This window comes from Camelus bactrianus, chromosome 13, assembly GCF_048773025.1.
Source record: "Camelus bactrianus isolate YW-2024 breed Bactrian camel chromosome 13, ASM4877302v1, whole genome shotgun sequence".
In the NCBI taxonomy this organism is placed as follows: Eukaryota; Metazoa; Chordata; class Mammalia; order Artiodactyla; family Camelidae; genus Camelus; species Camelus bactrianus.
The window spans coordinates 72752661-72770752 of record NC_133551.1 but is presented as its reverse complement, the minus strand read 5'-3'; the positions used below and the strand labels follow the sequence as shown (position 1 = coordinate 72770752).

The 18092-nt window shown below is 36.8% G+C and overlaps 1 protein-coding gene across 7 annotated transcripts in view; it reads left to right on the top strand.

The window, feature by feature from the left end:
- KIF1B (kinesin family member 1B) overlaps window positions 1–18092 on the top strand; it is a 135564-nt gene that overhangs the window by 41306 nt on the left and 76166 nt on the right. For 3 of the 7 annotated variants that reach the window (XM_074377450.1, XM_074377454.1, XM_074377456.1), the window contains exons 8-14: window positions 1628–1705; window positions 2423–2488; window positions 6551–6626; window positions 10439–10517; window positions 11271–11413; window positions 12369–12410; window positions 15161–15372. In XM_074377450.1, the coding sequence (XP_074233551.1) occupies window positions 1628–1705; window positions 2423–2488; window positions 6551–6626; window positions 10439–10517; window positions 11271–11413; window positions 12369–12410; window positions 15161–15372 (696 nt within the window). The remainder of the gene's footprint in view (window positions 1–1627; window positions 1706–2422; window positions 2489–6550; window positions 6627–10438; window positions 10518–11270; window positions 11414–12368; window positions 12411–15160; window positions 15373–18092) is intronic. The other 4 variants (XM_074377453.1, XM_074377455.1, XM_074377457.1 and 1 more) reach the window with 2 other exon arrangements.

Here is an 18092-nt window from a genome sequence, read left to right as displayed (position 1 = left end):
ACTATTTTTTCCTATACATACATATCTGTGATAAAGTTTAATTAATAAATTAGGCACAGTAGGAGATGAACAATAACTAATAATAAAAAAGAGCAATTATATCAATGGAGTGTGACATTGCTTTGTGATTCAGTGGTCTCTCTCACTCTTAAAATATCTTTTTGTACCAACTTAGTGCCTTTTCCACCTTAACTAAGCAGTTACCACACACTGTGGCCATAACTTGCAGTGTGAGGTGCAACAGCAAAACTAGCATTAATTTCTTTTTCCCTGTTCACAATTTCATGACTAGAAGTTTTATTGTTACTGTAGATCTTAGCAACCTCAGCATATATATGTTTTTTTCTTCTTTTAAATCGAGAACTTTAACCTTTTCACCTAAAGGAAACACTTCATGGCTTTTCTTTGGCAGACCCAAATTATCAGCATCACTGCTCTTGCACTCTAGAGCCATTATTAAGTAAAGTAAGGGTCACTTGAACACAAACACTGTGATACTGCAACGGTTGATCTGATAACTGAGATGGCTACTAAGTGACTAGGGAGTGAGATAAACTAGACAAAGGAATGATCATGTCCCAGTCATGATGGAATGGGATGGAGCAAGATTTCATCATGCTGCTTAGAATTATGCACAATTTAAAACTTATGAATTGTTTGTTTCTGAAACTTTCCACTTAATATTTTTGGACTACAGTTTAGCAAGGGTAATTGAAACCATGGAAAGTAAAACTTTGGATAAGGGGCACTACTGTACACCTGTAAAACCAATACCACAATTCAGATAATGAGAATTTGTTACTCCCAAAAGTTGCCCTATGCCCCTGTGTAATCTTTTCCACCCTTATCCTCAGGCAATCCCTAATTTGCTTTCTGTCACTGTAGATTAGTTTACACTTTCCAAATTTTATATAAATAGTATCATAAAATATGTACTGTTTTCTGCCTGGCTTCTTTCACTTAGAGTAATGATATTGAGATTCATGTGTGTTGTATGTATCAATGTTTCACTCATTTTCATTGCTGATTAGTATTCCATTGTATAGGTATAGGTATAGGTATATCAATTTGTGCATTAATTCATCTACTGTTGGGCATTTAAGTTGTTTCCAGTTCTTGATCATTACAAATGAAGGCTCCATGAACATTTGTGTACAGGTTTTTGTATGGCTATTTGTTTTTCTTTCTCTAGGTAAATACCTAGGAGTAGGTTGGTTGAATCTTACGCTGAGTGTAGATTTAGCTTCTTAAGAGTCTGTCAAACTGCTTTCAAAAGTGATTGTATTGTTTCACGTTTCCATCAGCAATGTGTGAGAATTCCAGTTGCTAGAAGCTTCATTTTTAATATGCCATTTAATGGGTTAATGAGTTTTATATACTTTAGGAAGTATCATTGTAAAATATGTTTATCCTAAAATTACTTCTTTTAAACCAAGATAATTGCTATGTACTGTTTTGCATGCTGTTTAAATTTTCTACAGTATGTATGTCTTATGCCACAAAAAAGAGGGCTAATTAACACTTCCGCTTTTCTCTGTGCCTCAATCTTTTAATTTCCTGCCTCTCAATGTTTTCTGCTTCTACTTTGCTTATTTCTTAATTGCCCCAATGTTATTGCTCTTTACAGGTCAGTAAAATCAGCTTGGTGGATCTAGCAGGAAGTGAACGAGCTGATTCGACTGGTGCCAAAGGAACTCGATTAAAGGTATATTTTGCCAAATAAATAGTGTAGTCAGTAAATGTTCTATAACCCAGGTCAGCAAACTATGGCCAGTAGGCCAAATCTGGCCCATTATCTGTTTTTTGTAAGTAAAATTTTGTTGGAACACAGCTATATCTGTTTGTGTATTGTCCGTGGCTGCTTTCATGCTACAGAAGCAGAGTTGAGAAGTTGCAGCAGACACCACAAAGCCCACAAAACCTTTTACAGAAAAACTTTGCTGACTTCTGATTTGTAATTTCAATGAAAAGATATGTTAGATAACAATAGGTAAGAAAGATTTCATGGTCAAGGTGAAAATTGAATTGTATTTTGAGGAACGGTCAGAATTTGGCTAGATGGAAGTAAGGGACAGTAATGGGAGAAGGATGCACAAGATCCAGATGTGAGAACAAGCATGGACTTCTCTAGAGATATGCTTAACAAGAGTAGAAGTTTCACGTCAGTGAGTTGTGGAAGAAGGCTGCATCTGTAAGTTTTTGGAGCACCAACATCTTAAAGAGACTTCAGGACTGTGAGTTAGGCATTTGGTCCTGGCATGTCAGCAAATGGAGGGGAGTAAAGGTTGAGGATTAAAGGAGGTTTTTAGAACTTGTAGTCATAAATAAACAAATAATGCTAATTTTATCTTATGTATTATATATGATGTGGCAGTAATAGAAATTCTTTATCATAATTCTTAATGTTTGGTATTGATTTCAGGAAGGAGCAAATATTAATAAGTCTCTTACAACTCTGGGTAAAGTTATTTCAGCCTTGGCGGAGGTGGTAAGTACTATACTTCATTGTAAGGGAAAATATATCTGTTTAGCAAATGTACTTGACAGTATTTTATGATTATTTATGAAGACTGTCCTTTTTTGGTCCTTTGTATTATCCTGCCTTTCTCCTTTTAGAACTTTTCAGATAAGATACTGGGTATAACACTTTGACTTTATACTGAAAATAAAAATGATTAGGATGAATGAACGTAAATGTAGATCTGTAAACACTATAATTAAAACAAGATCTAGTGGAGGGTATAGCTCAGTGGTAGTGTGCATGCTTAGCATTCACAAGGTCTTGGGTTCAGTCCCCCAGGACCTCCATTTTAAAACAAACAAACCAAATTACCCTGCTCAAAAATTTTTTTAAAAACTTTAAAATAAGTAAATAAATAAATAAACCTACCTCCCCACCCCAACAAACAAGGTCTTTGCAGAGACCTAAGATTTGACTACTGGAGCCTTATTTTGTATCTCTGATAAAAACCAAGTATATTTATTGCATATTCTTTTCTATGTGGTCTTTTCTAAATAGGATACTGTACCTTTTGGAGCATTTTGAGCAATCTGACTTGGTGAATGCTGTTGATTTGTGGGCCAATAATATATTTTTTGAAATAGTTTTATTTTTTCTTATTCCTTAGCAGTGGAACACTAAAGCTGAAACAATTTTTGTATAAGGGACTTCATTACTTAGGTTAGAAGCTAAGGAAATACTAGTTATTATTGTGTGCCCTAATTTAGTTTATTTTACCTCATTTGAATTCCTAAAAAGAATTAAATGCTTTTTTGCTTTCTCTGAGAAGTCATATTCAATTTATGACTTAAAATTTAAACAAAATATTTTCTATTTGGAGGCTTATCCTGTGTTCTCATTCTCTTTTAAATGCTTTCATCTGTAGGATAACTGCACCAGCAAGGTATGGTGGGGTTTGGTGGAAATGAACTAGATGTGAAATCAGTTGTGATGATCTTAAATCCTCAGCAGGATGAATGGAGGCATACGTAGGAATGGAACCTTCAAAAAACTTTTTATTATTTGTTTCCTAGCTCTGGAATTTAGAATTGCTGTTTAGGGTGACCATGAAACATAAGACTTCACACCAAAATTAATTTAGGGAATATGATGTGCTTTGGAGAATGAATTCAGAATAAGGAAACAGGAGAAGAATTTGAGGAAGCTCTACATTGTTTTATCTTATGATGCTTCTCCTAGTGATCTATAGGATTGTCACTTGAAGTCTCCTGTAAACCTCTTAGAGAGCAATCAAAAAAGTTTCTCATGGGTACCATTCTGAAACACAGCTGACTTTTTGAAATTATTGGTGTATTTTTCTTAAATCTCTTTGTATTATCTTGCTTCCTACCATGAAAAATTATGGATTATTTAAATCATTGAAATTTTTTCTACTCTTTGGTTATACATAGTGAAGGCTCTAGAATCAAGTTAACTTTCTAGCTGCATCTCAGAAACATTATTTGCATCCTTGTTAATCCAGATACAGTAGATTTTCTTCCTTATATTTCTACATGAGTATTCTAAAATTTGTTACTAATCTTTTGCATAAATAAGGCAATTAACAGTTGTGAATCACCAGAGTAACATTGGGGATAGAGGTAGTATCTGCATTGAGATATTTTTAAATATATAGATTTGTTTATTCTCTACTTCTACAAAAATATTAATAAAATGTAATGCTCTTTTTCTGTTTTTTTTGTTTGTTTTTGTTCTGTTCATTGGAAGAAACTACCTTAGATTAAGACATCTATCTGCTATTTGATATTATACATTTGTGGATATTCTTCAGATATCTAATCTGGGTTCCAGAGCTATGAAGACTTAAAATTTAGTAATTATTCTAACTTGTCCTGTCCATTTGCTCATCTGTTGAGACCCATATTAACCAAAGGAAAAGTTTACAAAGTATCTGTGTATTTTCCCACATTACTCTGTGCCACAAAATTTTGCAAATGATTTTTTATAATCAGTTTTGTAAAATCCAGTTTAGTACTTTGTGCCATAAACTATAACAGACCAAAAATAAATTTTAGTTTTTATGTAATAAAAAAAAGTTTTGGTGAATTACGATGTATTGTTACTTCCACTGGGGGGAGAAATGGGATTATTATCATCCATACTTAATAGTATTTCTTTTTAGAGAGGTTAATGATCTAAGTAAAGCTTTTTATTTAACTACTGAAATACTTACTTAAGGAAATTATGGATGTGAGAACAGATGAGATTAATTTGTATGAGAGCAAATAGAGAAGAAATGGCTAAAATTCTGGGGCTTTTCAAAAGGAAAAGATTAAAGTTCTGTTTATGCTTCTTCATTTAGCTACTCCTTCTTAATTTAGTCCCAATCAATAGACGTGAAAATAGAACATTTTGGAAACTGACACTGCTTATTTTAACAGTACTGTTGGCAGTTATTGTAACTGGCATACTTTTAATCTTCTAGGATTTTCAGTACTAACCATAGGCAAAGTGGAGTGTCTAGGCGCAGTGGGGAACTGGAAAAAGATAAACTGAGGTTTCAGACCTCAAGAATTTTATAGTGGAATGAAAGTTCCACTTAGCTATGAATGACCAAGAGGGTTAATTCTCCCTAAATGTCTCTGTAATTTAGAAATAGAACCTGCTATGGGAAATGACTTTCTAATTGATGCAGCTTGTGTCTGGGAGTGGAGTGGGATGAGATGTAGGGGACATTTTTGATGAGATGGAATTCAAGTGCCAACTTGCCTACCTCCTTTCCTCCTCAACAAACCAGAGATCAGCTACTTAGTATTCTTTTCCTGAAAACCCATGCTTTAGCAAGAAGTAGATCATCATTAATTTAATTTAACCTCAGATTATACCAGAAATGAATTATAAAGCTGCCTATTACTGGGAAGATGTTTACCAGTGAACCCTGGCTTCCCCCTTAGTAGCTTCTTAAATGATTAACGGCATAGTAGTCAGCCAGCAAATATTGGAGTAGCTATTATATGCAAAGCATTTGCACTGGCTTTTACTTTCAGAGGATACAGTTTTCTCCGTTTCAGCATTGGCTTTGCGTTGATGCCTTTTGCTTTATCTTGTGATAATGAGATGGGCCATGGAGAGAGCAGTACAAGTAAACTCTTGATAAATATGAAAACTTTATCTTGCAGTCCACAAACTTCCAGATTATCAAATTACATCACTTTCTTAGACCTTTTCACTTTGAGTCCTAATTCTAATGGTTGGATTTATTTTGTATATAATTCCTTTTCAAAGAAATCAAATGTGTATTACTATACAAGAGTTACTAGATCTGCAATAACCCACTTGATGATTTGGTGGTTGGCCAAGTAAATTCATTAACTAAATGACTTTCTCCTATGCATCCAACCTGGAATGCACAGGATTCATGTTTGCCCCTCTGCAAAAGTAAAGATTATTAGTTGAGGATTGGGTATTAGATGACATCAAGGAATTATTGTTAATTTTGTTAAGTGTGATTATAGTCTTATATTTATTTGTTTTTTGTATGAACTCTTTCTGTGTTAGAGATATGTATCTGAACTATTTTTAGGTGAAATGCTGGATTTGCTTTAGAGCACTACACAAGCCGTAAAAGACAGGTTATTAGATTAATAGTATTGGTGTTTAATTCTCTGAATTTGGTCATCGAACTGTGACTACTTAAGAGAATATCCTTATTTGCCTGAAGTATTTAGGGATCAAAGGGCACGGGGTCTGCAGTTTCCTCTAAAATGGTTCTAGAAAAAAAAGTGCAGAAAAATGAGAGAAAATTAAAGAAACGTGATTGGCAAAATATTGATAATGGTTGGAGCTGCATGATGGACATGTGGTAGCTCATTATACTACTCTGTAAACTGCTGTGTTTGTGATAAAAAATTTTTTAAACAAAATATAAAAAGAATTATTAGATGAGCTTTGGGTAGAACTGAAGCTGTGAGGGTTAAATTTCAACAGTGATAGGGTCCTACTGTAATTTAATTTACTTGGGAATTTTAGACTGGTTTGCCTTTCTAACAATGCTGAGAGAAGCTAAAGCCATTTCTTTCTGTTTAATAGAGTAAGAAGAAGAAGAAAACTGATTTTATTCCTTACAGAGATTCTGTACTGACATGGCTTCTTCGAGAAAATCTAGGTATGTTGATCACTGGTGTGTAATCATCTTTTTAAAGCTGTTTACTGATTATCTTTTGTGGTTAACTGTCCTGTATGTCTGTTTTGGAGAAAAATAATCTCTAGATACCCACATTACTAACTTGAATGCTCTTTACCTTTTTTTAATTCTTACTCTTAATTTAAGCTGGTTGGATTTGCTCACCTTTATTTTATTTTGTTTATTTATTTTTCCTACTGATTTTATTGAGATGTTGACATACAGCATTGCAAAAGTTTAAGGTGTACAACATAATGATTTGACCTACATACACCATGAAATGATTATCACAGTAAGTTTAGTGAACATTTATCATCTTATATAGATAAAAAATTAAGAAATGGAAAAAAATTTTTTCTTGTGATGAGAACTCAGGATTTATTTTCTTAATTTTCATATATAGCATACTGCAGTGTTGATTATATGTATCATGTTGTACATTACATCCCTAGTACTTATTTATCTTATAATTGGAAGTTTGTGCCACCTTATCTAATCCCCACTCTGCCCTATCCCTGCCTCTCTCTGGTAACCATGAATCTGATCTCTTTTTCTATGAGTTTGTTTGGTTTGTTTCTGAAATATAGTTGACCTACCACACTATGTTAGTGTTTGTTACACAACATAGTGATTTGATATTTCTATACATTTCAAACTGATCACCGCAATAAGCCTAGTTATGACATGTTACCATACAAAGATATTATGTAGTTATTCACTGTATTTCCCACACTGTACATTTCAGGCTGCATACATGAATTATTTTAAGTTACTGATCTCTTAAGTTCAAATGCATTTTAACAACCTGGCCTTTTTGCTCCCTTCTGCTCACATTTAATGTCTTTGACATCATATTTTACATCATTTGTTTTGTGTATCCCTTAACTACTTATTGAGGATATAGATGATTTTACTCCTTTTGACTGTTAGCCTTCCTGATCGCTTTATACATGACTAATTTACTATCTTTACTGTATGTATGCCTTTACCAATGGGATTTTTCCTTTTGTAGTTTTCATGTTTTTAGTTGTGGCCTTTTCTTTTTTACTTAGATAAGTCCTTTTAACATTTCTTGTAGAGCTGCTTTGGTGGTACCTGAACTCTTTTAACTTTTGCTTATCTGTAAAACTTTTGATTTCTCCATCACATCTGAATGAAAGTCTCGCCAGGTAGAGTGTTCTTGGTTGTATATTTCATCTTTTTAAATATATTGTGCCACTCCCTTCTGGAGAGTTTCTGCTGAAAAGTCCACTGATAGACTCATGGGAGTTCCCTTGTGGTAACTTACTGCTTTTCCCTTACTGCTTTTAATATTCTCTCTTTATCTTTCAATTTTTACCATTTAATTATGATGTGTCTTGGTGTGGTCCTCTTTGGGTTGGTCCCTGTTTGGGACTCTCTGTGCTTCCTGGACCTGGATGTCTGTTTCATATTACAGGTTAAGGAAGTTTTTAGCTGTGATACATTCAAATATGTTCTCTCCCCCTATTCCTTGTGGACACCTATAATGGTCACATTAGTACACTTGATGTTGTACAAGAGGTCTCTTAAACTGTCCTCATTTCTTTTTTTTTTTCTGTTCATCTTAAGTAATTTTCACTGCTCCATCTTCTAGCTCGCTGATTCATTCTTCTGTTTCATCTAATCTGCTATTGATTACTTCTAGTGTATTTTTCATTTCAGCTATTGCAGTCTTCATCTCTTTCTGGTTCTTTATATCTTGTAACTCTTGTTAAAAATTTCTAACTTCTCACTCTGTTCATTCATCTTTTCCTGAGTTCTCTGAACATCTTTATAATCATTACTTTGAACTCTGTTGGGTAGATTGCCTATTTCTACTTCTAGTTCTTCATTTTGAACATATTTCTCTGTTGCCTCATTTTGCCTAATCTGCTGTTTTTATTTCTACATATCTGGTAGGTTGGTTATGTGTCTTGGCTTTGGTGAAGTGGCCTTTTGTAGGAGATGTCCTGTGCATCCCAGCAGTGTACTTCTCTCTGGTTACCAGAGCTGTGTGCTATTTGGGCTGTGTGGGTCCTTCTGTTGTGGTGGGCTGACTACCGTGAGCAGTCTGGTAGGTGTGGCTGACCCCCAGTCTGGTTGGTTTCTAGGTCCTGCCTTGTATGGAGGCTGCTGACCATTGGTGAGTGGGGCTGAGTTCTGGAGTTGGTGATTGTGTTGCTGGGGGTCCTAGATCTATTGTCGGTCTGCTGGTGGGCAGGGCCAGTTCCTGACAGGGCTGGCTGCAGAGTCTGGAGTGTCCCAAAGCTGGTGTTGTTACACTGGTGAGTGGGGCTGGATTCTGGAGTAGTTGGCTGAGGGGTTCAGGATGTCTCAGAGCTGATATCGGCCTGCTGGTAGACGGGACCAGAGCCCAGGGGGTCCCAGGGCTAGTGCCTGTTCGCTAGTTAGTGAAGCCAGGTCCAAGGGTCTCTGGCTGCAGGGCCCTAGGGGTCCCTGGGGCTAGTGCCAGAGCAATTGTGTGTGAGGCCGGGTCCTGGGCCTTCTGGTAGACATGGCTGGGTCCCAGAGTGGCTGTGGGTTCTGGAGGTCTTAAAGCAGCAGACCTGCTGGTGGCCAGGGCCAGTCCCAGTGCTAGTAAGCTGGAGGGAGGATTCCAAAATGGAGCTTGCCAGCACCAGCGTCATTGTGATAGAATGAGCTCCCAAAAGTGGCTGCTGCCAGTATCTATGTGCCCCGGGGTGAGCTCCTACCTCTTGTCCTCCAAGATCAGCATGTGGGTTTTACCCAGGCTCCTTTCAGATCAGTGCTTCTGCCCTGGCTCCCAGAGTGTGTGAGATTTTGTGTGCACCTTGTAAGGGTGGAGTCTGTTTTCCACAGCCCTCTGGCTCTCCCGGATGTAAGCCCTGCTGGGCTTCAAAGCCAAACATTCTGGGGGCTCGTCTTCTGGTGTAAGAGTCTCATGTCGGGCTCAGACTCCTCACGCTTTGGGGAGAACTTGTGCAGTTGTAATTATCCTTCTGTTTGTGGGTTGCCCATCCAGGGCTATGAGTCTTGACTATACACATCTCCACCCTCCTACCTATCTCATTGTGATTCCTTCTTGATACTTTCGTTGTAGAAGATCTTTTTGCTAGTCTTTCCGTTTTTTTGTTTATCAATAATTGCCCTGTAAATAGCTGGTGTGCCTTGGGGAGGAGGTGAGCTCAGAGTCTTCCTACTCTGCCATCTTGGCTACTTCCCTGGATTTGTTCACCTTTAAATCAGGATTTTACTCCTATATCTCATTGACTTCAGGACATGAACTCTGAAGTAGTTGTTTATCTGACCACACACCTGCTTCAAACTTCTGTTCCTTCTTCCTTTTTGAAAATCCCATGCTGCTCTGATGTGCACATAATTAGACATGACTAACCCTTACTCCTCTTTGCTGTTTTTGGATCTTGAGGTCACTGCCCTCCATTCATTGTTCCTTTACCCCTTTTCCCTCCTTTTCTTCAGGAAAGAGGGAGTGATAAGCTGCATCAGATATTTTTGATAGAAGGAAGTGGCAGAGAATGGCCTGTTGGACTGTCCATGTCACCAGTGACTTTCACATTACTAGGAGTGGCTTTGGTGGAGTGTCTGAGATCTTGATTTAGTGCGAAGAGGGAAACTGGACACGTTACATCCAGACACCAAGATTTGTGCATTACAGTGCCTGGCATGGGGACATTCAAAAAAATCTGTAGATTAAATCTTACAGCTGAGATTGTGCTGTCTGATTGGACACATTCAATAAAATTCTTTCTAAAATGAGTATGATTTGAGGTAATCATAATTCATCTTTTTAGGTGGCAATTCTCGGACTGCAATGGTTGCTGCTCTGAGCCCAGCAGATATCAACTATGATGAAACCTTGAGCACTTTGAGGTACTCCAGTTTGATCTCAGCATCTGAACAGAACACAGTGCCACCATAAGTCATCTTGTTATGCCATGGTTTTTTTTTTTATCCTGTGTGGGTAGTTGCTTGAGTAAATAATGAGCCATCCCTCTCATAACAGGGAAAACATGGGGAAAAATGATTTTTATTATAATAAAATTTACCTGTTTACAGTTTTCAGTTTCATTGAGGAACGCAGGAACTTTTTCATAGGAAAGATACTAAATTTTTTGGATAACTTTTAGATAATAAAAATTTCTTACAGTATTCATTTCTATAAAAAGAACTGTCCTCGTGTTTGTCATTATAGAATGCTCACATCATAAAAAGCAATAGTTATGAGTATATGTAATATTTTAAAAAATTACTGACAGTATGTTTACTAATAGGATAATTCTGTGTACGAATGGATTCTGTTACTTTAATCTGAAACTTTCAACTCTTCTCCCATTAAAAATATTTTTGATATAATGAAACAAACACTGTATTGTCTAATAGATTAGTTATAGAGTCCTCTCTGATATTTATTTCCTTTATGATCTTGAGTAAATCACTTAAATTCATTGGCACCTTTTTCCTCATCTTTATAAGGTACTGTAAAGCTTTCTGCAAATGTGTTATTACTAAGGCTCATAAAATATGTAAATACTCAAACTGTTTGATTTAGAAATAATGGTATGTTACTTATGAGAAGTAGAGCATTTGAGGAATGGTAAAAATGTGTTTTCTTTTTGGATCTAGATATGCAGATCGTGCAAAACAGATTAAATGCAATGCTGTTATCAATGAGGACCCCAATGCCAAACTGGTTCGTGAATTAAAGGAGGAGGTGACACGACTGAAGGACCTTCTTCGTGCTCAGGGGCTGGGAGACATTATTGATAGTAAGTGAACTGAGGATCAACACAAAATCCACTTTCCTCTCCAGGGTTCTTACACTTAAACTTAGATTTAAGGAACTTGATGAAACTAGGTGGTAGAGAAAAAGTTTTTTGGGTTTTGTTTTTTCCTAACTTCTTAAAAAGCCCGATGAAAATGATCTCAGAATTCCTGTATGTGCTATGTACCACATAATCCATTTGAATTCATGAAATTAGTTTTTAAAACATAATACATCACTACTTGTGTTTTTATTAGGCTTCAGTTTTAGATCAGCAGTGAAGTTTATTTGGAATGTTACGTTTATTTTTGCTGAGAAATTAATCACTTCATATAATTGTTACATGAAATTTTAATTTTTGTGTTATAGATTTCTCTGGATTAGTATAGTAGTGATATATATGTAAGAAACCCACCATTACAGTCTCCTTTCAGATAAGATTTACCTTTGAGTAATTACCCTCCTACAAAATGGTTGAATGCCCCCCCAACCCATTCCTTATAAACTTATGAAGGAGAAAATAACCAGTTCTTATCAAGTTCAAGAATTAGACTTCCAGAGAGTCTTACAATGTTTTCATAAGATGAATCTTTTTTAACCTCAGGGATCTGCCTACATAATATCTAGTCAGAGGTTCTCCTAAGTGAGCTAACTACATTATTCAGGTAGAATAGTATATGGGTTTATTTAATAAAGCATATTTTTATTTTTTGAATGTAAGATTAATATTACTTTGTTTGGAATTCTAAGAAGAGTTTCAAGGCCTCTTCTAGTTTAGTTCTTACTGATTAGCACCGGAGTTAAAATGAATGGGTACAGTTTGTAAAATGATAATGTGTTATTCTAAATGTTAATTTTTCCATCTTCCCAAATACCAAATACTGCTCTGTTCCCTCTTTGTGTCACTGCTGAACCTGAACTTTGACCCTTCTTGTATTTTCCCTCTTGCTTACCTTCAGTTGATCCATTGATCGATGATTACTCTGGAAGTGGAGGCAAATGTGTGTATTTCATGTATTGGTTATTTCCAGTACTCTGACTTGCTAATCTGCCTCTGCTGGATCAGCCTTAAAGAGCTTTGCATGCCAGCAATGCTAACAGGGAAATCCCAGACAGAGCACACTGTAGATTCAGAAATGATCCTGTTTTTGCCCTTTCCATTAGCAAAGCAGTCTTTGCTGAATTTCAGTTTGTGGCCTGGATAAAGTTGAGAGACTTAAAAACCTCTTGCTGCTTCTGCTGTTCAGTTTTCCCACTTATGTGACTGAATTAAATCCAGAGTCAGGGATGGTGATGATAAGTGATGACAGTAGCTCACACTGAGTGTCTGTAATATGCTAGGACCTGTTCTGGGCGTCCGGACGGTATTATCAATTTAATCCTATCAATGACTCTGAAGAAGTTCCATTTTGCCCATTTTACCAGTGAGGACACTGCTGCCTGGAGTGGTTAGTTTACCAAGTGAGATCCCATGGTTTCTGTGTGGTCAGACTGGGTAGTGTAATTCAGAGCCTTAGTTTTTAATTGTTATTACACCTTTTTTGGCCTCTTGATCCTTCAGGGTCTGATTATTTAATAGAAAAATTCTTTTTAATTAGCCATGTAATTCTGAGCCTTAGTGTATGTATAATTAAAAGCAGTCACTTCTAGTTGGCCAAACTCTTTATGATTGAGTAGCTCTGTGAATGTTGGACTCACCTGTGCTTGTCCTGAGGTGATTTCTTCCATATCTTGGGCCTCGGCTATTTGATGGTTAGGTAAACTTCTTTTTTTCTTTTTCATGAATTACAGATTAAATTTTTAAAACTTGGGTATCTAAAATGTGTACTTGAAATGAGGCCATTTTATAAAGGATCACACCTCATTAGTCTCTCCATATGTATCATTATGTTGGTGAGAAAATAACTTCTTACCCTTTTAAGATAATTCATCAAAGAATTATCTTAGAATGAAAGAAGAATCTTGATTTTGGGGGTTAAGTTTTAGATTTTTACTCTTTTTTTTGTTTGTTTGTTTGTTTCTATAGTAGGGCATGTAATAAGGCTTGGCAGACAGTGAGGAGAAATACATATGAGAAACCAAATGTAGCCCTGGCTGCTGTGATGAGGTTAGGCCTTGAAGACACGATAATGTCTGAATGCAGAGTGACTCTTGGACTGGAACAGCTCTGTCTGAGATTTCCAAAGCTGACTGATACTGGTGTGGGAAAGATACCCTCTTGTTCTTGCTTTTGTGCTCCAGGTGGTGCTGCTGCCAGCTTGTTTCCTCACTCTTTTCTAAGCAGTTGTGGCATCTCCCAAAAAGCTATGCATGACTAAGTTTAATTCTGTATCCGTGCAGGAAAGCGGCCCTGATTATTTCTAAGTTTCTGTTTTGATCACTACTCTTAATTCCTTTCAGGGCTTGCATGTGTCAGTTGGACCTCCTAAACTCCATCCATCTCTTTCTTTCCCACCTGGCTGCCATCACCAGATGGCTAATTTTTTGTTCCAGTTCCTATCCCCTTTTAAAACTTGCTTGTTTTCCTGTGTTCTGTATTTGCAGATGGTGGTTTTCAAACTGTCTTGAAGCAACGTTTTAACTGGCTTCAAGAACTAGCTTTGATTAAGTTCAGATGGATAGACCCAGAGAAAGCTAATAATGTTTTTTCTGACTGTCTGTGTTGACTCACATTATATCCTTTAAGGAAAACTTACTTAGTTTAAATATGAATTTTAAGCAATGTAGATTTCCTTACATTTAAAAATGAGCTAATTTAAAAATAGGAATACCTGTGGATTTCCTCTGGTGCCTGTTTGAGAAGGATGACTAATCAGAGAAAGAAAATTAGTGAATTTGTTGTTTGTGGCTCTTTTTACCAAAACTAAGTTTAGAAGCGAAGCTTAAAACTCTATTGATGACCTTAGTAAATGAAGGTATGTTTCTAAAACTTGCATTCCATGTAGGAACTCAGCTTACCAGTGACTCATGGTCATGCTATTAGATAAAGTAAGAACCTTACTTAAATTAGCAAATAATCAGACTTAATTTTTGCTTGCTCTAATAGATGTATGTGAGCTACACCAAATTCAGTAATTTCCTAGTTGTTCTTCCCTATTGAGGTAATCAGCCCTGAGTTCTTAACTAAGACTTATACAAAATTCCTGTCATTTCTATATTACCTCTCCTTTTTTTAGAAGGCATATTTAAAAAATCCTTTTAAGCATACAGAAAACACTACTAAGAGCTCACATATTTGTTTTAATGTAACATTTTCTTGGGAAAGTTCTGCTGAATGCCTTAAAATATTGGGCCAGGCTGATATGTATTGATATTGATAAATAAATTATCATCTTTTTTCCCTTACTGTTGCAAACTATTGGGATTTAAGAGTAGTGTAAACCTAAGACATTGTAGATTTGGAGCCACAGAAGGAATAGAAGGAATGTAGCATGGTTGTTGAGGGACAGTTCCTAGGCAATATCCTTTGAGGCTCTGATGACTCCCTACCAGGCACAGTGTTAACCCACTCTGGAACTTTTTAGTTTGGAAATTCAGAAGTGGTTCTTAACCTCTATTATACCTTTATTAAAGACAGACATGTTTTAGAACTGCCATCTAGAACAATTATAACTTGTCTTTGTATCATAACTTGTCTTTGTCTTGGCGCTTTAATGCTATCCTTTCTTATACTGGTGTTCCTTCCTGTCTTTTCTTCTGCTCCTTTCCCTTTTTTCCACTTTTTCTGCCTTCCCTTCTTTCTATCTCCCAGATCTGAAAGATTTTCAGAACAGTAAGCATAGGTACTTGCTAGCCTCTGAGAATCAACGTCCTGGCAATTTTTCCACAGCATCCATGGGGTCCCTTACTTCATCTCCGTCTTCCTGCTCACTCAATAGTCAGGTGGGCTTAACATCTGTGACCAGTATTCAGGAGAGAATCATGTCTACACCCGGAGGAGAGGAAGCCATTGAACGTCTAAAGGTAAGAAGTAATTCAGACGCAATGAGAAATACTATACATAGCTCCACATGGCAGAATTAGGACTAAAAGTCACCGAGATTTTGGTTCAGCGTATGAAAGAACTTTCTAACTCAAAGGTGTCCTGAAAATGAAATTTGCTGCTTTGTAAGGTGATTAATTTCTTTTCACCATAATGCTTGATTCTGACATGGCCAGGCAGAGATGTGAAGGAGAGATGTGTGGGCAGATTGTACCAGGTTTATTCAGAGGCACGTGAAATGATATCTTTTCTGTAAGTTCGTAGAAAGCCCTGTGATCACTGCCATAGAAGAGATGCCTCCTCCTGTGCTGGTGCACATGGGGTCACAAATCTTAGTGACCCACATGTGCAGGTAACCTGCCATGGCACCCAGCGTGGCTTTCCCAGATTATTGCTGGCTCTGTCATGTACTTTCTTGTCTCTCTTCATGAATGTGAAAGTTAGGAGAAGCAAGGCCTTCTGACTCATAGGTTCTCTCTTCCTGTGGGTGAATGCAATGAGAGCAGACAGTTGTCACCTGTGGTGCCATCCATCAAATCACTGTGACAACATCACAAATGCCTTTTCTTTCCCTGCTTGTCACCTCCAGAATGCTAGTTTGATCTGTACCTTGTGGCCTTTGTATTCAAAAGTACCAGGGTAGAGGGGGAGGGTATAGCTTAGTGGCAGGATGCACGCCTAGCATGCATGAGGTCCTTGGTTTAATCCCCAGCACTGCCATCAACAAATAAATAATAAATAAACTTTATTATCTCCCCCCAAAAAAGAAAAGAAAGAAAGAAAGGAGTACCAGGGTAGGAAAAACAAGGAGGACAGAAAAACTTAAGGAGCTGGGAAGTTGCAGCCCTGCCACAGTGTGCAGCCCCCTTCATGTTGTACTTAGCATCTTCCACCACAGGACTGTTGAGAACAGTGACACACTTTGACAAATTAAATTTGAAAAGGTTTATGGCATCACTAAAAGGGACTTAAGCTTGGTAATTGAAGGTGGTAGACGCTCTCATTTTGGTTTGCAGGTGAGGCTGAAAAAGATTTTGTATGAAGAATGAGCTTTTGCTTCTTCTCTTTTTTTTCTTTTTTTATATATTTTTTATTGAGGTATAGTCAATTTACAGTATTGTGTCAATTTCTGGTGTACAGCACAATTCTTCAGTCATACATGAATATACGTATATTCATTTTCATATTCTTTTTCACCGTAAGCTACTACAAGATATTGAATATATTTCCCTGTGTTACACAGTATAAGCTTGTTTATCTATTTTATGTATACCAGTCAATATCTGCAAATCTCAAATTCCCTGTTTATCCCTTCCCACCCCCCTCACCCCTGGCAACCACAAGTCTGTATTCTATATCTGTGAGTTTGTTTGTTTTATATATAAGTTCATTTGTCTTTTTTTTTTTTAGATTCCACATATGAGTGATATCATTTGGTATTTTTCTTTCTCTTTCTGGCTTACTTCACTTAGAAATACATTCTCCAGGGCCATCCATGTTGCTGCAAATGGCATTATTTTATCATTTTTTATGGCTGAGTAGTATTCCATTGTATAAATGTACCACAACTTCTTTCTCCAGTAATCTGTCTATGGACATTTAGGTTATTTCAAGCTTTTGCTTCTTAGTCAGCCTACCTTTTCCCTCGGCATTTTGCGCACTTCTACCATAACATGCTTTGGAAGCAAAAATAATGATTGTGTTTCTTCCTTCAGAACATGTTAGTGGAAAGTAAGTGAAGTTCAAAAATACCTGGCAAAGAGAGAGGGAGGGGGAAATGTTTTCATTAAATGTTGCAGAGTGAAGGATAATTTCTTACTGTTGTAAAATTGACTTTTAAATTTTATTGAAGATGTTAGCGAAGCCGTATGCAAAAAGGCTTTTATTTCTGTATTTTGTCATGATAGGCAACAGTGACAAAGTGGTTCTGTTCAGGCCAGTGGGGACATGCGGGGGTTCTGTGGAAAGGACAAGTGAAATCTTCCATTTCCTGTTTAATATAAGTGTTATTTTTCTTTGGGGATTTTTGAATCTTACTATTTGAATCTTACCTTCGTGTCCAAATGAGATTACACTTTCCTTTAACACATCTTGTGTAGGAAAAAAAATTCTTCCCAACTGCCAAGGAGAACCAGATGAAAATAATGTTGAATATTGAGTCAAGATGTTGAGCAGACTCTTTAAGCATTAGGTCGCCCAGTATCTTCCAGACAGTCTCTCAGGAGTAACACTGCCGTCACTCCAGAAAGCCTTCCCTGGCCTGGCTGCTCAGTGGAACTGTAGTACTTTAATCAGGAAATAAGTTTCTGTTTTAATTCCCGCTTAAGCCAACATAAATGACATCTTCCATTTTACCTAGCTTTAGAAAATAGCTTCTTTACGGTTTTTCATTTAATCTTGGGTTTTTAATGCAGCATGGTGGTTTACTGAAGCATAAGTACCTTAGTTCTGCTCCTGTTTTGTGAGTGGTAGGAATTCGGTTCTGGCAGACCTCCGTTTTAATGCTGCAGGCAGGTAACACCTTGTGTTCACAGGGCAAGGCAGTGGTCGTACTATAGAAATGCTTGAGAATTTCTCATTTTTGGACTGTTTGATTGTTGAGTATTAAGGAGTGGCATTCCTAAGACATGACATTGTACGAGAAAAATACTGTCATGGAAAATGGTAATAGAGGAGGTTAATTCATTTTCATAACATTTTA